Genomic DNA, 21,633 nt, shown 5'->3' with positions numbered 1-21,633 from the left:
ATTTAAAATGTATCACTTTAGTACCAAATAGTTTCGTTTTTCTCGTTTCGTTATTTGCTTCGTTAATTTTTTTGTTATATCAGTGATAAAATTAAAACCGGGATACTAAAGTAAAAATTCGATAAACCATAGAGTACTAAAGTTAATATTCAATAAATTATAGATAGAGCATATGAAGTTTTTTACATATGATTTAACGGAGAGTTAATAGAGATGCTAACGGAAAGAAAAAAAATAAAACCATAGGTGTATTAAAATGATACACTTTACACTATAGTGTACTAAAGTAAAAAAAGTGTGAAATTATAGAAGTGGTATTTGAAGTTTTACTTCAAAAAAAAAAAAAAAAAAAAAAAAAAAAAACTCATTAAAAGTTACACTAAATGTTACATTATAACCCTTGGCCCCATTATCCGTTACATTAAAAGTTACTTTAATTACCCTCCAGCGGTCCACCATTGTCTTAAAGTGGCCCTAAATTTTGTAACGAGTGCTAAATTCATTTGTAAACTTCATAAAAACAACTCTGTAAATGATAAATGTAATTAATTTAGTAGAATCATATAAATTGGATAAGATTATTCAATAAAATAATAAGTTTTTCATAGTATGAGCCAAATAAGAGATTTTTTTAATCTAATTTTGTAATTTATTTTTTTTAGTTGGGAACTGAATAAATGTTAAGAAGTAAAACAATATGATATATCAGCTCGAGCAGTTTACAACCTAATTCACCAATCATTCTGAATTTTTGAACCTACTTAAAACAATAACAAAATACGCATAGATAAATCTCAAAGTGCAGGGTTTTTTTCTTTAATAAAAAGACAACACAAGTAATGATACAAGAAAGAGATAGCTTACATTTCTTAGGCAAATAAAAGGAAGCATTTTGGCATAAACAAGCTCTTACAACTTATGAACAAGCACTACATTCTATCTTAATTGACAACGCTGTTCTCTCCACACAGAGAGTCTACATTTAGTAGCTTCTGCAGAAGCCCGAAATCTTACCTCTCCGCGAGAAACTGAGTTTTAACATGTGTAACTTGAAAGGCAAAACAAAAAGGAAAAAAAGATGAAAAAAAAGAAAGCACCCACAATTACCCCCATTTGATACCATTTCACTCGAACACCGAAGTAATTAGACAAGCATTTAGTAATTTCCCTTTCCTCTTTCGGTTTTATTTTTTTAAAAAAAGTTTTATCTAGGACCTGATAGTTCGACCGCATGGAGATTATCTGTAGAGTCTAATATCCACTCCGAATTACGGGTGTGAGGGGCGATCTCATCTTCTTGTCGTACAACTTCGACTCTCTGCCACTCTTCCCATCTTTCAGCGAGACCATCTCCCTCGAGCATTCTCACCACCTCCGACATCTTCGGCCGCTCCATTGGCGAGCCCTGGGTGCATAGTAGTGCCACTTGGATAAGCGATTCGACTTCGGATTCTATGTAGTTATTCTGTAGGTCGGGGTCCACCAACATCTCCAGCTTTTTCTCCTTGAGAAGGCCTTTAACCTGGATATGACATTTATTTATGGAAGACAAAAAGTTTTTTTTTATCCCCCTCCAAATTACATAGTGAAATATTCTGATCTTTTGCGTGAATAACTCTACAAAAGTAATAATTACTTACCCAGTCGAGCAACATAACATCGTCATCGTTGGCAAGCCTAGCGAGATCGAACGCCCTCTGCCCCGTAATCAACTCCAAAAGCATGATTCCGTACCCAAAGACATCAGTCTTCTCCGAAGACTTCCCGGTTGATAAATACTCTGGAGCAATATGGCCAATCGTCCCACGAACGGCGGTTGTTACGTGGGTATCCTTGTAGTCCATAAGCTTAGCCAAGCCAAAGTCCCCAACAACTGCCTCGAATTCTTCATCTAGTAAGATATTCGCAGCTTTGACATCACGGTGGATGATCTTTGGGTCGCAGTGGTCGTGCAAGTATGACAGGCCCCTAGCAGCTCCCAGGGCGATGCATCGCCGAGTTGGCCAATCGAGTGGCGGCTCAGATGGTGGTCGCTCTGCAAACAAGCATTTGATCTTTTTATGCAACAAATTGGTAGAAACCACACATGCTATAGAGCCGTTAAAACCTATGATTTTCCAAAACAGATGGAGGTCACCCCCCGCCCCCCCCAACCCATATTGTGAATCACATGGGCACTTTAAAATATTGAAACCTATATAATGCCTTCAAAGAGCTCTTTACCTCCACTGATACATAAAAAGCAACTCAAACCAGAGGAATAAAAAAAAAAAGATCATATATACTCTACATATCAGCTTTTTAAAGTGAGATATGTCCAATTTTTTCTGAAAGAATAGAGCCTACGGCAAGTTTTATTCTTAAAAATTCTAACAACCTGCTTCCTTAATAAGCTACAACGGCATAGTAAGTTATTTTTTTATGATGTGAATCAACTAAACTATGTCAACACTAATTTTCTAAGACAGCGTTATAACCAGGTTCCTGCATTGCACAAGATGAAGGTACGAACCTCTTAAGCAAGAAGCAACACTCCCATTGGCCATGTAGGGGTACACAAGCAGCCGTTCAGTCGGCGTCATGCAAAAACCACGGAGACGAAGCAGGTTCCGATGCACGGCCATGCTAATCATCTCAACCTCCGTTTGGAACTGGAGCTCTCCACCTGGTGTTCGCTCTTCCTTTAGCCTCTTTACGGCCACTAAAGACCCATCAGCAAGACGGCCCTTGTAAACCTTGCCAAAGCCACCTCTCCCCAGGATGTTCTTGTTGCTGAAATTATCGGTTGCGACTTGTAGTTCCCGAAGTGAGAATCTCTTGAGCTGACCCAAGTGAACTTCAGGATCTTCTTCAGCTGTATACGGCATGGTAACATATTATTTGTCACATTCAGGTAAAGTCATAATATAAAAGGGATTTTAGATATATATCCTGGCAAAATTGTCTATTACATACTGACCCCTATAAAATCTGAATTTTCACAGATACCCCTTGAAAGTGCAGCTTCTTATGAAATTCCCCATTATTTATTAACCCCTCGATGGTTTGTGAAAAGGGATGCTTTTGCAAGAAAAAGGGTATAGATCCATGAAATTAAATTTTAGACAGCATATCTGAAAATTCAGAATTTTTTTTTTCCTTTTGATTTACAGGGGAGCATGAGCAAATATTTCATGTGCAACTTGGAAATGAAAATACTAACCAGGTACATCAAAGAAATACTCTTGGGGCTTACGACGGCGCCACCAGGCAAATGCAATAGCAGGGGCAGCAAACAACAAAGCAGCACCTGCAGCAACTCCTCCAGCAATTGCTCCAGTGCTGGAGGCACTACTACCTATTCAAGCATCGAAACAAAAGCTCCGGTCAGAAAATTATCAAACTGTGCGGCCAATTAAGCATCTAATGCTTATAATTAAAATGTTGACCAAAAAGCGCAATATTCAAAAGGTATAGAGGGCAGAAGCAAGCAACAACTAGTACCTTGAGATGACGGTTGAGTTGGAGGAACAAATGGAGGGGGTGGAGCTAAGGGAGGGCCACCTGGACAAGCTCTTGTCGTTCCAGGACCACATAAAAGAGGGTTGTTTGCAAAACTGCACTTTGATACAAACAGTTAGGCCATCTTGACCGCCTACTCAGCATTACTTCCTCTTTTCTTTTGTTTTTTTAAATTGTCATCCCTCAACTTTTGCTTATTTGGATTTGAGTTATTTGGATCTCTTAATGGGACTTTCGTTAAATTTAATGGCTCTGCCCACTTTTTAGTTGATGAACTGCGAGTTTTGTTAATATAGTTAATGGCTAATAAGCAAAAAGGCTGTTAATATTGATGTAATCCCCAATTCAACTGCCAGGAAAAACTCAAATCAAAAAGACCAAATAACGGAATGCCAAGCAAATAAATAGATAAATACACAAGAAAAGCTGGAGAGTCCTCAAAATTGCCCACAGTGGAGTGTAGCGGAGGGGGTCAAAAAGCCATATAGTTAACGAACTTTTATCAGTAACAAACCTGATCGGTGTGAATAATGAGAAGGACCCTGTAGATGGCACTGTTCCTGATAGATTGTTGTTTGACAAATCCCTGCATTTTTTTAACAAACAAAACCAGGTAAAGAAAGAAGAAAAACCAAAAGAGAAAAAAAGAACTTTCAAACAAGAAGCAAATCTACTTACAAAACTTGGAGTGCATTGATGTTGGTTAATGATTGAGGAATTGGGCCTGATAAGCTATTGTTGTTAAGCCGGCTGTCCTTGCACAGAAGCATCAGGAGAAAAATAAAATATTACTAACCAGCTAATTTATGATTTAATATTTCCTTTCGAAAAAGAGAACCAAAATAACGCTTTTTTGTATTAAATAGAGTAGTTCCTGCCTTTTACAAGCCATTTGAAGCTATCCTTGTCGTGCAAAAAAGAGGCAGGTTCATGTAAATAAGAATAAGAAATATAACCGTACAGAAAGCGCAGTTTCGTTAGCTTCCCCAGTGTGTCAGGTATTTCTCCAGAGAAATTGTTTAGGTATAGGTCCAAGCTCACCAAATTCGTTAGATTTCCAAGGTCGGTAGGAACGATACCGCTAATGTTGTTACTATAAAGTTCCCTGTTATAAAAAAATTATTTAAGATAATAGTCAATACGAAAACATTGCCAAAAGTATTACAGCTACATGACGGCTAAGTGGAGCCCTAACTCTGATAAGATTTATCAAATGCAATAGCATTTTCTTTAAATAGAAAAAGAATTATGTTGTTCACAAAGCCTAGCTTCGAAACTATGTGTCATGCAAAAGATTGTGGTGAAATATTTCTTCCCAGATATTTTCTTAGCATAATATAGAAGGTTTATTCCAAGTCAAACTTTACATATGAACATAACATTGGCTGAGATGACAAACATGTACACGCTAAATCTGTAAAACAGCTTAAATGCCACAATAGTTCTAAATCTCAAGATATGAGTACTGTGATTAAGACCATGTTTATTATAATTCTTTCCAAAATGACAAGATCGAATATCATGATCCTTGGCTCTTGTTGATTCCACCATGAACTGGAACTGACAGAAGTAAAAGCTACTTTATGCAACTAAAATGTATTACAATCATTCTACAAAGAAAATCCAATGGAAACATCGAGCACAAACAACTGGGGTTGCAAGCCATCCTTTATCCCTTTTTAATTCATTTAATTCAGTAAGTTTATGTTAGTTTGTTAGAAAGGGAGATGAAAATAATGCCAAGCAGTTTTAGTGACCTATGATTACAAAGAAGAATACAAATATATTTTACACAATTTGAATACTAAATAAAGTGTTAGAACTCGTCGCAATGCATAACTTACAGATATTGAAGGTTCTTCAGTAAACCAAGTTGGGGGACCAAAGTACCGGACAATTGTGCATTACCAAGATCACTGAAGTTAGAAAATAGTAAGTTGTGTAAAAGGAGCAATGCTAATCAATTCCACAAATAGTCGGGACGTGCATTAGAATGAGCCCACTTACACTCTGATAACACTGTTGTCGTTATTACATGTAACGTGGAACCATGTGCATGGATTGACCAGCGTTGGATCCCAACTTTGCAGCACGTTATTAGGATCATTTAAGTTGGTCCTTAAAGTGTGTAATGCATCACCTGTTGATATCAGAACCAGACAATGTGAGGATCAGTAGAAAAGGCACCAAGCTTAACTGATTTACAGTAAAAGTTCACGTCCAAGGGCAAGCCAACCGATCTTCAAATAATTAATTGAGAAACAAAAGAATTATTAGACTAGCAAGAAATGAGAGAAGACATCCCCAGATTGAACAGCCTATGTCTACTACATTTCAGAACCTTTAGTTGCCTTAACCTCACAAATTATAGTCATCAAATAATAGTAGTTTAAAGATTTATAATGACTTACGAACATAGAAAGAAAAAGCATTCTATATAGCATAGCACAACCATTTCTTTCCGTTTTTGTTTGTTCTACTAAATACAAAAGGTGATAAAAAAGTACTTAGTCGTGTAGAACGTTTCACGAGCAGGACGTTACGCATGCATGCACGCGGCCTTTCATGCACGTCTGCATGAATGAAATTATACATATATACAAGCATATAATTACATGCATAAGTATCTTTATTATAAATTTCTATGCAAATATTATAGCACAATTACAAATGAGTAGATTAAAAATCAAATAGTCGAAACAGGCCTAAAGATGGAGGAAATAAATTCCCATCAAAACCCAGTCCACTTGTAGCGGAGGAAAGAAAAACTCATTAGATTTGGGAATACCAAAAAACTATCAAGCCTAATATTGGTATATGTAGGGGCCGAAACAGTGAGAATCCTGAGCATCTAGGCAGCTTCCAGTTACAATATTTTCAAGTATACGACTCGTAAACGGCTTTCAAGTTATTGATGAGATCTTGAGTTACTTCATTCTTAACTCATTTGATTGAACAGAAATGTTTCATAATTAACATGACTTAAAAGTTCTTAGCCGCCATTGTTTGCTTAAGAACAAATCAAGTATGATTTGCGACAGTAGTAGGATGCATCTTTGTCATTTTGCCAATCTGTCGACCCATCTAAGCAGGAATAGAGAGATGAATTACCAAAACATATTAACAAACTTCACCTAGAAAAAGCTTTATCACCCCAAAATAATAAAAAGAATCCTACATCGCTAGCTCCCATTTTCAATTTACTCTTGTATACTTCTACAATCCGCTAGGTCTAACCAACCACAATTAATCAGATAAACCCTTCCCAAAGCTGATCAATCACAAACACAAAATGGCATTAAATCTTACAGAACTAAGAAAACCCAATACCTTCCATGTTGGCCCAAACCCTAAGGAAAGGGTGGATCACCAGCATAAACCACACAGCCCACGGCGCCATGACCACCATTTGCTCAAGCTCAATCCCACGCCTCTACTCAACCAGATCCACGCGAACTGCAACGCGCGAGCGCATCGCAAGAACCCTAACCCTAGCTCCACCTCCACCCCCTCAAAATGGAGCTCAATGAGAAGGGAAGCCTCCGTAGGAGCCCCAAATCCCCACTATTCGCCACGATGCGACCACCGTTGGGATAGGGATCCGAAGAGGAATGCCGTGGAGGGGATCGAGGAGGGAGACGGAGAACGATTGGGGCGATTCGGGAGAAGAGAGTTCAGAGGAAACTGTAGCTCCTCCCCCTTCCCCCTCTTTTTATTCCTCGAGTTTACTATCTTTTTTGCGCTCTCTCTCTCTCTCTCTCTCTCTCTCTCTCTCTTCGTGGTGTTCGGAATTTTTTTTTTTTTTTTTTCTGGGTGGCTTTTTATTTTATTTTATTTATAGTAGAGAGTGAGGTAAGGTGGTGGACTTTTTTCGAAAATAACCCTGCAAAATTTCGTATTTGCCAAACTAATCCTGTGAAATTTTTATTTGTGAAACTAACCCTCCTCTCGCCATGTGGGCGCCACGTCAGGGATTTCTCAAAAAGACGATGAATCGTTCACCGTCTTTGATATTTGTTGTGAAGGCGGTGAATGGTTCACCGTCTTCATAAGGCGGTGAACCATTTACCGTCTTTAGTACAAATTCCTACTTTGCGCAAATCTTTCCAAGTCCATAATATAATGTCCTTGATAAGACGGTGAATCGTTTCCCGTCTTCTCGAGGGCACAGAAACGGTGGACTTGAGAGGGCGGAAAGGAAAAAGGGCGGAAAGAAAAATTTTGCACTAAAGGCGGTGAATGGTTCACCGCTAAGGCGGTGAACTATTCACCGCTTTTACAACAAAAATTACAAAAACGGTGAACGATTCACCTTCTTTTTGAGGAATCCCTGACGTGGCGCCCACGTGGTGAAAGGAGGGTTAGTTTCACAAATAAAAATTTTACAGGATTAGTTTGGCAAATACGAAATTTTACAGGGTTATTTTCGAAAAAAGTCCTAAGGTGGTCGATAATTTTTTGGGAAAACTTCAAAAAACCCCCTTATGGTTTCAATTTTTTTCACTTTAGTACCATGTGGTTTAAAATGTATCAAGTTAGTACCCTGTAGTTTCTCACTTTATCACTTTAGTACCCTGTGGTTTAAAGTGTATCAAGTTAGTACCCTATGGTTTTGCACATTATCACTTTAGTACCATGTGTTTTTAATTTTGTATCAAGTTAGTACCCTGTGGTTTTTTAAATCACATGGTACTAAAGTGATAAAGTGTGAAACCACAGGGTACTAAAGTGATAAAGTGAGAAACCACAGGATACTAACTTGATACACTTTAAATCACAGGGTACTAAAGTGATAAAGTCAGAAACCACAAGGTACTAACTTAATACACTTTAAACCACAGGGTACTTAAGTGATAAACTCTGAAATCACAGGGGGTTTTTTTAAAGTTTTCCCTTTTTTCTATACGAGAAATGCATTGCTCACTTTTATTTTGGAAAAATGTTTAGAATTTATTTAGACTATGGATCATCTCAAATTGATTATTTAATTTTTAAAATTTTAATTTTACTATTTAATCTTTTAATTAATTTAATTTAATTTTAAATTTTAAAATAATTTTTTATATTAATAAAAATTATAGTTGCGAAAGTGCACAAAATACTAATTAAATGCCTTCACTTATTTAATTAGCTATAACTGCATGATTAATGTTAAGCTAGAGTTATTCGAAAAAGTTAACCTGTTGATTTTCTTCTTTTTTTTTTTTTGCTTTTTTAGCTAGCACCTAATCTCATTTTAAACCTATTAATTAACATTTTGTTCATCGAACTTAAGTTTAAATATATGCCACTCTTAAGACGCAAAGAAATCGATATAAAAGCCAAGTTTATAAAACTTTTAAAAGTTTGAAAATAGAAAGAGATCGAATTACCATGTTAACTCTAACATTTAACTCATTAGAGAAATTATTGACCGAATCAGTTACATGAAAAACTCAAAACCTGTGCGGTAATATTCTTATCCGTCATTGTAAATTATGGTTACAAAAATTTATCCTTTTTATTCATGCTACTTGCTTCGTTCAGCTAGAAATATGAAGCAATTATTAAGTTTCAAACTTGAAACCTCGGTACCAATTATTAAGTTTTTAGCCAATTGTACTAGATATAGTCAGTACTGTATAATTCACGTTAGTGACATATAAGTGCACATATTGACCTTTACTAATGCAAATGCTAAAGAGCTTAATCGTTAATATCTACAATATCAAGTTCGAAAGTCAACTTGCTTCATATTTTTAGTTAAATTTATTTTTGAAAATGAATAAAGCGAATAGTATGTTATATTTCTCTCTAAAAATATAAAAAATACACACAAGGCATTATAAAGCTCTCATAAATCGACTTATATCTCTTAACAAACATGCACATGCTGTTGTAGCTATGTTGCAGTAAAACTTAACCACGCTTCTCCAAAATCTTTTTTTTTTTTTGAAAAGTAAACTTCAAATACTACCCCAGTAGTTTCACACTTTCTTACTTTAATGCCCTGTGTTTTAAAATGTCATTAAGAGAAAAATAAAATCACTGGATACTAACTTGATACAAAAATAAAACCACAGAGTATTAACTTGATACAGAAATAAACCACAGAGTCTAAAGTGATAAAGTGTGAAACCACAGGGTACTAAAGTGATAAAGTGAGAAACCACAGGATACTAACTTGATACACTTTAAATCACAGGGTACTANAGGCAAATAGGAAACTAACTCACACTTATATTTTAAAACAGTGGTGTAGTTGCCTAGAGTTTTCTGGAAGCTTTATTAGACTTTTGTAATTGAAGTTTCTTACAAGTAATGCTATGGCAACGTGCTCTGTGCATGGCACTGCTGCGTCACAACTCACGTGAGGTTGCTTTATCTCGGGCTACAACTTTACTAATCGGGAGCCGTTTCCGGGCTTTACGGAGCCACTTTTTTATTTTTTAATTTTATATCCTCTTGATTTTTTCCTTTTTTGTCCTTTGGTTTTTCTTTTTTCTTTTTTTGGTAAATAAATTACTTTTATATATATATATATATATATATATATATATATATATATATATAGCACGAAGCACTTGGTGCTACCAAGTTTTCCGCCATTAGATCTACCATTTTGATCGTTTTCAACCGTTAGATCATACTATTCAACCAATCACCCACTCAACCTTAGGGTGCCCACATCATCATAACTGCATATCTCTTAATTCAATGGTCAAAAACTTAGTAGCACCAATGACTTGGTGCTATTAATAGCATAGTAGTCTAGTTCTCTCTCTCTCTCTCTCTCTCTCTCTCTATATATATATATATATATATGTTGGCGGCCGAAAGTCCCGACCCTTGACCAGGTCAATACTCCTCCTCGGGAAGAACGTCGGGGTGCGAGACGGCTGCGAATTATGACCCTCGAAATATGCGCCCACAAAGGATCAAGCGATTCGACCGATGAGGGATCGAATCAGCCGGGTTCAAAAGCTTCCACAGTAAATTCGCTTCGGCAGGATGAGCCGAATGGAGAGGGGAAGTCCAGAATTCGCCTAAGAAATGAGCCGAATGGCTGAACAACTTGAGATCTGATCGGCAGGAAGAGCCGAAGATGACTTTCTATTGAATAGCAAATAGGAAAAAGTACACGAACAGGGGAGTGATGCCCGTAGGGCAGACAGACTCCAAGTATGGGGATAGAGGAGTGATGCCCGTAGGGCAGACAGACTCCGAGTATGCTAAATTACAGGAACTACTCCTAGGGAAAGCGGTAAATGCGAGAATAGAAAGATGCAGGAAAATAAATGTGGTCTTTTGTGCGCAGGGGCGAAGACCCCTTTTCAGGGTATCGTATGTCTATTTATAGAACTGCCATTGCGTCAGTTATTGCTCTTGCACGATCAGCCACTATCCCCTGATTCGTAGGACCACCTTCGGCCGATCGGAACCGCTCGTAACTGCTTGCGGTTGCTATAACTCCTCGGCCCAGTATAGCTCGCATGCGTCCGGTGCACTCTAGGTCTACCGTTTTAGCCGTCTTACGAGTATGGACCCGGCGTGCCAGCTGTTTGCGCCTAACTGGCTCAACATATATATATATATATATAGAATTAGGCTGGAATACTATTAATAGTAAAACGCTCTTTTTGCTATCAAGTGTTTAACCCTTGGATGAAAAATTGTATGGTCGGAATGATATTAGTCGGTTAGAATTGAGTTGTCCTCCTAGGATTGAGTGGTCCCCACTGGGTTTTAGTATTTAATCCAATAGTTAGAAATAATGAAAAGAGTTGATCCAAAGGCTAAAAAACTGATAGCAACAATGGAATTTTGCTACTAATAGTAGCCCAGTTCAACTCTATATATATATATATTTAATTTATTTTGAATATTTTTCATCTAAAAACTGTCAACTCCGATCGAACAACTAGCTGCTAAATAATATTATTCTTGCAGCTGAGTTATAAATTTACTAGTGAAACAATTTTAAATAATTGAAAGAATCTTCGTAGTAGTACACTTATATACTGAACTCAAATTCAGAAACAATAGTCACCGACAAAATTGTGGTGTCTCGCAGACATGAATCTTAAAACAGTGATGAATGAATTTTATTTGGGGGTCAATCCTTTGTCCTTCATCAAGGCCTCTGCGGCCTTCCTCCCGGACACGAGCGCCCCGTCGAAGGTGGCCCAGCTCCAGTGGTCGCCGCACATGTACACGCCGTCGGCCACCCTGGGGTCCCTCCCGAGGGGGTCGGTCGGCGGGGTCTGGTCCGGCTGCGCGAAATCAATCCGGTACGTCCTCAGATGCCGCCAGTCGCCGACCTCCTCCGCCCCGAACCACTCTCCCAGCTCGTCCAGCACCTGAGACGTCAAATCTCCGTCCGACCGATCGCGGTACGAGCCGACTAGAGACACGGACACCAAGACCTTCCCCTGGGGCGCGTAGGACGGGGCCACGTTGGTCACGAAGAACATGTTGTTCACTATGCCCCGACCCGACCCGTTAAGGATGAGAACCGGGTCCCGGATCGGGGCCCGGTCCGCGGAGAAGTATAAACAGACCGTGCTCCGGGCCGGTTTTTTCTTCTTCTTCTTATTATTATTACGATTAGAGGATATAGAAGGGGCGCTCGCTTCGGCGCGGAGCGAGTCGCGGCGACGATGACGCCGAGGGCGGGGGAGACGACGTCGCCGGAGGCGGAGAGGGTACGGCGGGGGGAGCCGGGGCGGGTAGGGAGGAGACCGGGGAGGGAGGCGGAGGAGTCGGGGGGGAGGCGGGAGGCGAGCTGTGAGGGAGAGGGCGCCGATGCCGGCGGAGGGGGGGCGTTGTCGCCGAGGGCGAGGGCTTGAGACGAGGTGGAAGAGGCGGGGAGGAGGTGGAGACGTCGGGGTCGAAGAAGATGCCGGCGAGGAAGGGCGGAGGAAGCGGGCGACGAAGTCGCGGGGAAGAACCGAGGCGGTGGGAGGAGGAGCGAGGTGGGGACTCGGGGGCGGAGAGGAGGAGGGCGTCGGGGGAGGCGGCGGAGCGGAGGCGGGCGAGGGCGACGAGGAGCTTGTCTGGGAGGGAGCCGACGGGGGGCAGAGGAGGGAGGGGAGAGGCGGAGAGCGGGGCGGCGGAAGGTGGCGTCGGAGGACGAGGGCGAGCGCCGGTCGGGGAGGCGGACGAGGGCGCGCCGGGTAGAAGGCCGGGAGGGCCGGAGGTCCGGTGAGTCCAGGAGCCGCCGAGCACTCGGGAAGGGCCGTCAGCGAGGATGTGGAAGCCGCGGTCGAGGAGGAAGCCGCCGTCCAGCGCGTCGGTGCGCACGCGCCCGCCCACCCCGTCGGACGCCTCCAGGAGGAGGAACGGCACGGAGTGGGACGCCAGGTGCGCCGCCGCTCCCAGCCCCGATAACCCCCCGCCGACGATCACGGCCCCCGGAAACGATGACGATGACGACGACGAAGAAGAGGAGGCGGCAGCGACGGCGACGGCATAGTTTCGGAGAGGGTAAGAGGAGGGAGGGGAATGGAAGAGGAGATTCAGATTCATTGGGGTTGAGAGCGAGGAGGAGGAGGAGGGAGGAGGAAGTGATCAGCAGCATGCATGCAGGAGCGGGGTTGGCGGGGTTTTGGCGCCTTATCCGATTTTGGATATGCAAAATCTATAACGAAAGGCTCGTAGGACAACCACGAAACTAGAATTTAGTGGACTTGAGAACCATCGTCTTAACAATACAAAAACAAAATTAAATTAAATTTAAATTAAATAAGCTATCCGACAATGCAGCTGCTTCAGATCCATACGGCCCACTGCAGCCCATTAATTAGCTTAGGCCCATCAAATCGTTGAGACCCAAGAGCGAAAAAGTTTAGAACATTTATAGTCACATTACTAACATGATTTTTTTTTTCTTTTTTTTTTTGAGGAGTAGATAGCACGCTACCTGTTTTATTCATTGAAAAAATGAATTAGGCTACAGCAATGAGACAACACGGGCCTCGAAAGAGTTAAAAAAAAAAAGAAAAAAGAAAAAAAAGAAGAATCCTAGCGACTACAGAGGTGAGGTATTACTGAGATGATATTACTCTTAAAAATTATCTATTTATCATAATTTTTTTAAAAAAATATTTTTACTATATTTTTATCTTTTGAGAAAAATATGATTAATTAGTTATAGATATTGATGTGGTTGTCGCGTAGTAAACTTCATCTTTTTTGTAGAATCATGGGAGGCACGATCCTCTCCCTTCACTATCGCTGAGAAAAATATTTTTATTTTTTAAAAATATGACTAATTAATTATAGATAATGTGATTATGGGCATTGTCCTGGTAGGTATGATCCTCCCTTATCGATCACTTAAGCGCTAGCGAGCATCCGCCGTCCATTTTATCAGATGAAGGCATCAGAAGGCTCAGATGATTCGGCCACTCGTAGTAATGTTTTCCACGAGGAACGCGCGCCTGTAATAATCTCTTTTAACCGCCGACGGAAATCGGAAACTAATCTTTTACTTCGCGCGAATCTAAACGTCCCCTTCGTTTCACGTTCTTTCTAGCATCTCCCTCGCTCCTTAAACCCATATCCTCCACCTCCTCAAAGCCCTAAACCCTATCCTCCCCTCCTCTCCTCTCCGCTCCTCTGCATCTCCCATGGCGCTCTCTCGATCCCTCCTCTTCGCCGATCCCATCGCCTTCTCCTTCTCCACTCCATTCCCCTCCAAATCTCCGTTCCTACCTCCCTTCGCCGCCGATCGATCCCTGGCGTTGCGATCTCGGCGCGATCCGAGCATCCGATCGCGATCTCGGGGGATCTCGGCCGTCCGATCGGAGTTTCCGGCGGTCGCCGCCGGCGAGAACCTGCCGGAGGAATACGCGACGCGGTTCCCGGCGGTGGATCCCGGGCGACGGCGCAGGGCGGGGGTGCTCCTCCACCCGACTTCGCTGCGGGGGCCCTACGGGATCGGAGATCTCGGCGACGAGGCGCTCCGGTTCTTAGATTGGCTTCACTCCGCCGGATGCGCAGTTTGGCAGGTATTTTCCTTTTTTTTTTTTAACCTTGTTTTTTTCTTATTATTTTGTATAATTCTCTTTCGGTTAGCTAAGATTATATTTTAGTTGGGATAATCAGAGGGGATGCTACGTTAAAAATTGCAGTTTTAGCAGGGCCTGAGGAAATAATTCAGAGAGTAGAATTCAACCTAATGTTCAAGGGAAGCGATTTTAATAGGTATTTCACATAGCAAACATTGAATCTAGCCAAATTCCATCAGTGAATAGTGATTGGATTCAAATCAAAATCAGCTATGTTGGTAACATTGCTCAGTGTATAAATGTTACCTGTTCTATGTGCACTATTATAACGTCACATTTACATGGACCGACATTGTGGTATCACTGTGACGCGACAATAAAGGTTGATGATCAAATTGACTTGAGAGCTCAATCTACCCAAACTTTATTTACTTTGTTTGTCCTATTTTCTTTCTCTTTTTTTTTTAACTGAAACTAGGAATGAAGGTCGTCTTATTGACATTAACATTAACAAAAGAATATAAATGCAATCATAGATGCTCTTTTTTAAAGGGTAGCTTCTTGATTTTTATTAGTAACTGTTTCCTGAAGGAATATATATATATATATATATATATATATATATGGAAGTTCTCAACTTTTTTCCTTTTCTTTTAAATTTGAGCTGGTTTAGTTTGGTTAGTGAATTTGTTATAACAGTTTAAAGTTATCTGGCATGAGGATGTTTTTTTGCCCAGGTACTTCCTCTTGTTCCTCCGGGAAGGAAGTCAAGAGAAGATGGATCTCCATATGCAGGACAGGTAATGCTATTATATGAAGGAAGGGTGCGGTTTATCATGATAGTTCTATTCTAGTTCTCCTCTGCATCCTGTATTTCTACAAAGTTTTACTTGATTGAACTGATTTATCTAGTATTTAATTGTTAATAATTGTAATGTAAGAGATAATTCAAGGTAAGAGCAGTTCTCTATTGCTCTACCAACATAAGAATTCTATATTATCACAACTGATGTAATTCTTCAACATGCAGGATGCAAATTGTGGTAATACTCTTCTGATTTCTTTAGAAGAGCTCGTGAAAGATGGCCTACTAATGGAGGATGAACTTCCAAAGCCATTGTGAGTATCCAATTCTCTTGGCTGCTGTCAAAATAATCGTATAATAATTGGCTTGTTCTGAATTTTTAATAAACGATAGGGATATGGAACATGTTGAATTTGAAACTGTTGCAGAAATAAAGGAACCTTTAATAGCAAAGGTTAGTTGGTGATCCTTGGTATTTGTTTTACAATTTTCACAGCATTATTTTTAAGTTGTGCCATTGGTTGACTGCCGAACTATTATTATAGGTTTTAAATCTAAATGTGATTAATGAATAGAACCATTATTTGCAAGGCTATTACGTTAATTACGTTCTCATTTTATAACATAAATTGCTCTTTTGATAATGCACCTTTTACCTTAAACTGTAATATGTCTAAACATTGCTAATGCTTTATTATAAAAGATCTTGAATACATTTTTCTTACTAATATGCGATTTCATTCGAGTAAATTGTTTTTCTGAATGAATCTATTACATGTTTCATCGTTGGCCATGGGCCATCTCTTGATCTGTTTCACACAGTGATATGTTTGTAAAAATGTACCTGAAATAGAAAGTTTTTTTTTTCTTTTTACATACAGTATTTGATTTGCAAATCAGTTGTGTAGGTTACTGAATCAGTGGCTTCTAATTGGAGATATTTAAAAAAGTGCTAGCTAAAAGCTCTGAGACTTTTTCTTGATAGGCAGCAGAGCGGCTTCTTGAAAGTCAGGGAGATCTCAAAAACCAGCTTTCTGACTTCCGAAAAGATCCTAAAATTTCAGGTGAGTGTGTCATTGTTATGCAGCTTATTATTGTTGCTTCATACTAGTTCTGCATTCATACCTGCATATAAGAGATGCTGTTTTTGTGGATATAAGCTCAGATAACTGCTTACTAGCTTCAGCAAAAGGGAGTTTTGCTATTATTCAATTTTCAGTCATATGGGTAGGCTGTAGTTCCTTTTTTGCTTTTAATTAATTTTGTCCTTCAACAGGTTGGCTTGAAGATGCAGCTCTATTTGCTGCAATTGACAGTAGCATTAACAGTTTCTCTTGGAATGAGTGGCCTGAACCTCTAAAAAATCGCCATCTATGTGCTTTGGAAGAAATATCTCAAAACTACAAAGGCTTTGTAAGCATTTTTATTTATTATTTCTCACAAAATTTTCGAAAGAACAGTCAGGCCCTCATATATAAGAACTGTATTTCGCATGTTGCAGATAGACATTTTCATTGCACAACAGTTCTTGTTCCAAAGACAATGGCAGAGAGTTCGAGGCCATGCACAAAAGTTGGGAATTAAGATAATAGGTGACATGCCTATCTACGTAGGTTATCATAGTGCAGACGTCTGGGCGAATAGGAAATCATTCTTGCTGGTATGCAGTTCATTTTCATCAAGCTGTCATTTATTTTTCCATTTTAGGCTTCTGGCATCTTATCTGTTGCTTATAACTAATACCTTTTGCTCAGGATAGAAACGGTTTTCCAATTCTTGTTAGCGGTGTTCCACCAGACTTCTTTAGTGAAACTGGTCAGCTATGGGACAGGTTGAAACTCTTTTCCTTACTAGGATGTTTCAGTATGCCTAATTTTTTTATTCCAGTAACTTAGAAAAGTTTGTTTTGATGATTCAAGTTTACTTTCTTCCTGGATTAGTGTTAATCCATTTAAAAAAGCTATATAACTGTAGTCCCAAATTTTAGCATTGGGCCTCTCCTCGTCAAGAGTATCATCGTGATCAGCTGGTACATATAGATCATTGTATTCCTTTCTCTAGATATTTCTTATCCTTCCTGAACAAAAGTGGCTGCTGTTATGTGGTATTTAACTTTTCTTACTCTGGTAAGACAGGATATCACATTCAACCAAATTATCATTGAGCTTTGGTAGCATTATTCCTCAGTACTTCAGTGTATGACACCCTAATGTCCTTTAATACATTGTCTACTTAACAGCCCTTTGTACGACTGGCGAGCCATGGAAGCTAATGGTTATACATGGTGGATACAAAGAATCAGACGTGCACTTGATTTATACGATGAATTTCGCATAGACCATTTCCGAGGCTTATCTGGCTATTGGGCTGTTCCTTCTGGTTAGTTTGATATGGGCCATTTACTTGCTTTCTACTAACATATTTCTTTACACTCAAGCTTCAAAACAATATGGTTTTGTTGAGAAAGCACTTTTATTGTTGAAACTTGCTCATTTTCATTCATGCAGGGTCAAAGGTAGCACTGGTTGGAAGTTGGAAGGTGCGCTTAAACGTACATGAAGTAGTACTTCTTTTTAGAGAAACTATTTTTTGATAATACTTACTTTTCCTTTTCAACTGATAGTAGGCTGGACCAAGGGAAGCTTTCTTTGAGGCCATATTCAGAGCTGTTGGTAAAATAGATATCATTGCGGAGGACCTGGTATGCTTAATTAAGCGTCAGTTCTTGATTGGACAAGTTAACATGTCTGCTGCATGTTGGAGGAAATACAATAGGAAGAAGATTTAATGGGTAGATCCACATATCAAACATTTAAGACTATTTTTTTTAAAAAAAAGAAATTTTAAATACAGGAAAACACAAAGATTCAAGTAAAAACATAAAATGACCTTAGATCTGCGTAACATGATAATGCTAGTAGGCAATATAAGGATGGTCATTATTTTCCCTTTCGTTAATACAGTAAGATTTTAATGGCAAGTTCCAACAGATTATGGTAGAAGTTTTTCCCTCCAGCAGTTGACCTGCTTACTGGGGACCAAGAAAACAAAGGAACGAAATATTTAAACATTTTAATACAAGGTAGAAAATTCGGGAGGTGGGAATGCAATTATTCGCATATCTTATCTATGTAGTGAGTGCATGTGGATAAGTTATATTAGGGAGGACAAGAGAAAGGCGGTGTGAATTTCATATTTTATCCCCCATTTCTTATTACTTATGAACCACAATGGCTGTAAGGATGGTATAGAGAAGAAGAAAATGAGCAGATGTGGGGAGAAACTCTACATGTAGGGTTATCAGTTATTGAGTTTTTTCTCTTTTTTGTTTTAACATTTTTGAAATAAGTTATTCAATAAATTATATGCAATAGAAGTATCTTAAAAATTTATGGTCTGGTGACAGAGAAAAGAATTCCTTTAGAAATTAGAAAAATGCCCCTTTTAGATGGTAAATAGCATTCTTCATCTGTATCTCTTTTTTTCGTTTCCTTTTTGTCCATATTGTATAAGTTTGTTAATCTGCTACTTCCTACCATCAATTCTATAGGGGGTGATAACGGAGGACGTTGTTCAATTAAGGAAAGATATTGGGGCTCCTGGAATGGCAGTTCTCCAGTTTGGTAGTGCCCCTCAGGCTCTTTAGTTTATTATTAATGAAGACATTTTTCAATTAGGGTTACCTGAATAATTTCTTGTTTTATTTCTTTTTTGATGGCTCAGCATTTGGAGGTGGTCCAGATAACCCGCACTTGCCCCATAACCATGAACAGGATCAAGTTGTTTACACTGGAACACATGATAACGATACAGTTAGGACTCGCAAAATTTTGCTTTATCTTTCCTCATTGAGGCCTAAGTACTGGAGTACCTAATTTATCTATCATAAAGTGTCCATGAGTTTGGTAATTAAAACTACAACTCCCATGTCTTAGGTGCTGGGATGGTGGGGAAACTTAGCTGAAGAAGAAAAACGCAATGTGAGTATCTTTACAACAAGATGTATGAACTTATTGCATAGAGTGATCTAGTTGATGATATCCTATTTTGCTATTTGGTGATGCTGACTAATCTGTGTTGAATTGTCTTGTCCAATGCACAATTTAAAAAATATCCCACTATTTTTAGGTTAGTAAGTATCTCGCAAGCACCAAGGAGAGTGGCATTTCTTGGGCGTTGATTCATGCCGCGATGTCTTCTGTTGCGCGTACTGCTATTGTTCCGATGCAAGACATACTGTGTCTCGACAGTAATGCTAGAATGAACACCCCAGCAACACAGGTTCGTTGGCTAACATTTCTTTGTGCTTTAGTGGTCTATTTTACCCAGATTGGCCTTCTGCAGAATCACCTTTTTAAAAGAGCTTTTTCAAAAGCAGTGATATATTTTTTTATTAAAAAAAAAAAACGAGCCTCTACCAACAACTGTCTATATTCTCTCTGGGACCTGCCGATTTAATTTATCATCTTGCCACTGTAAAAGCCCTGGATTGGTCTCTATCTAATACCTGGCTATTGCTTTACGTGTTTCTCGATCGAAGTTCCATCTGCGATCATGTGGTTTCTTGTCACCAGTTATTAGCCATAAACAAATCTCAAAAATAGAAAAGAAAAATCATAAACCAAACACTCACGAGTTCCTTTCCATTTTCTTTAATCTTTTGTTTTGCCATAACAGCTAGGAAACTGGAGATGGAGGATCCCGAGCTGGATTCGCTTCGACGACATGAAGCGCCAGGCAGTGGAACTAAAGAAACTGCTTACAATGTACAATAGGGTATGAAGCACGAGGTTTTAGCTACTAAAATTTTTTAGTTGTTTCAATTTTCCTTGAAGCATCTGGAAAGAATAAAGTTGTTTTCGGTAGGATTTTCAATCTATCGAATAATAAATTATGCCTAGATCGTTTATCGGTAATGGCATATGTAATTGCGCACTCGAACCTTGCGTTGGGACTCCTCGCGCCCTTACCCAGATATGAGCAAATACGGCTGCGGCCCAATTTTCTGGATTGTGCTGGGTCTAGAATTTAGAGGCCCAACAAAATAAATTTGTGGTGGTTTTATGTTTCTGTTATTTTTGGTTGATCCGGTCTTGCCTGTGATTTGGTACCAGTTGGCACGATTCTCGCACGTGCTCGCACATGCCGCTTGAGACGTCCATGCGGGTAAGTTCGTGCTGTAATTATTAATTTCGAAAGCTGAAAGTATTAGAAATATTCAATTAATTCACTTAGAGTATACAGATATAATGTTTATGAGTCTCGATTGTGGCTCAATTCGACTCGGTTTCTGCCACTTCGAATATGATTTGGCTTAATTTGTTCGTTTGTTATTTTGAATGTGATTCGAACTCAATCTGATCTCCTACCACGAGATAAGATCTTCCCTCCATGGTAGCTCCAATCGTGGTGTGTAAATTCTCATGTGGGTGCGCCCATTTTCGTTTCTCCATCACTTTCCTAATCTTGCAGTTTGCTTATACCGGAGTATTATGCTATTAATGTTATTGAGTGCTTTAATTTGCTTTGGTCTGTGCCCACTTTCGTCGGATGTTACTTCATATTTCTGTATTTGCATACATGTTTACTATATTCTACTATTGTTGGATCTGACAAAAATGACTGCTTGTGTAAAAACTTCTTAGGAGAATTAAGTTGGAGAGTATTATTCTTTTCCCATACAATCTTTGGCCATTGGATAAGTAATACTTGTGTGACGGAGCATCAGAGGCGAATAACGAAAAAAAGGAACAAGAGAGAGATATAAATGACAACAACAACTGCTAATTAAGAGTTTTCTAAAATTCATGTCACAAGCTACCACCTAAATCCTAAGATATTTCACAAGAGTCAGACCCTATCAATATATGAGCCCAGCTAATAAGTAGAAGCCTCTAGAGTGAAAGATATACTAATTAGCAAATTTTCTTCTTTTATTTCAATCAACAAGCGCAAAGAGCTTGGTGATTGGTATTCGAGATCCAAGTTCGAATTCTAGTTGATTCACATTTTGGGTAGCATGCTATCTTTCTTTCTCAAAAAAAAAAAAAAACAAGCGCAAAGTTCCAAACAAAATTTTTGCAAAATTCAACAAAATAAAATGGTTAAATGGTAACTTGGTGTGAATTGGTCTAAACTTCTCCAACAAGGCATGTTTACTGATAATAATTACATGTTTTGACAATATCTTCTAACTCAATTACACACAACCTTTATCACAAAGTAATGCACTAACCAATTCAAAGACTATATAACCTCAAGGGGCCAAACAAGCCACGCACAAGAGAATAAGAATCCCCTTGTTTTAGGCAAAATTTAGCAACCCCTTCCTTCAAT

At 39.2% G+C, this 21,633-nt stretch overlaps 3 protein-coding genes across 3 annotated transcripts; 1 reads left to right on the top strand and 2 right to left on the bottom strand.

Moving 5' to 3' along the window:
- LOC109707542 (somatic embryogenesis receptor kinase 2-like) lies at window positions 791-7,302 on the bottom strand. Its single transcript, XM_020228876.1, has 11 exons — window positions 6,832-7,302; window positions 5,509-5,641; window positions 5,346-5,417; window positions 4,463-4,606; window positions 4,180-4,251; window positions 4,016-4,087; window positions 3,484-3,596; window positions 3,203-3,337; window positions 2,513-2,854; window positions 1,641-2,035; window positions 791-1,522 (listed from the first exon to the last, which is right to left on the bottom strand). The coding sequence occupies exons 1-11, from the start codon at window positions 6,908-6,910 to the stop codon at window positions 1,205-1,207; spliced, it is 1,875 nt and encodes a 624-aa protein (XP_020084465.1). The 5' UTR covers window positions 6,911-7,302; the 3' UTR covers window positions 791-1,204.
- Window positions 11,439-13,524, bottom strand: LOC109713759. Its single transcript, XM_020237948.1, has 2 exons — window positions 12,347-13,524; window positions 11,439-12,078 (listed from the first exon to the last, which is right to left on the bottom strand). The coding sequence occupies exons 1-2, from the start codon at window positions 13,006-13,008 to the stop codon at window positions 11,586-11,588; spliced, it is 1,155 nt and encodes a 384-aa protein (XP_020093537.1). The 5' UTR covers window positions 13,009-13,524; the 3' UTR covers window positions 11,439-11,585.
- On the top strand, window positions 14,038-20,372 carry LOC109713748 (4-alpha-glucanotransferase DPE1, chloroplastic/amyloplastic). The gene is made up of 16 exons (XM_020237936.1): window positions 14,038-14,492; window positions 15,230-15,292; window positions 15,523-15,611; window positions 15,691-15,751; window positions 16,283-16,361; window positions 16,574-16,710; window positions 16,799-16,957; window positions 17,052-17,128; window positions 17,537-17,676; window positions 17,805-17,836; window positions 17,924-17,998; window positions 18,848-18,920; window positions 19,021-19,109; window positions 19,233-19,277; window positions 19,426-19,578; window positions 19,975-20,372. Exons 1-16 carry the CDS (start codon window positions 14,112-14,114, stop codon window positions 20,077-20,079), a joined length of 1,758 nt encoding a protein of 585 aa, XP_020093525.1. The 5' UTR covers window positions 14,038-14,111; the 3' UTR covers window positions 20,080-20,372.

Source organism: Ananas comosus, linkage group 1 (assembly GCF_001540865.1).
Source record: "Ananas comosus cultivar F153 linkage group 1, ASM154086v1, whole genome shotgun sequence".
Lineage (NCBI taxonomy): Eukaryota > Viridiplantae > Streptophyta > Magnoliopsida > Poales > Bromeliaceae > Ananas > Ananas comosus.
This window is presented reverse-complemented; position numbering and strand designations above follow the sequence as displayed.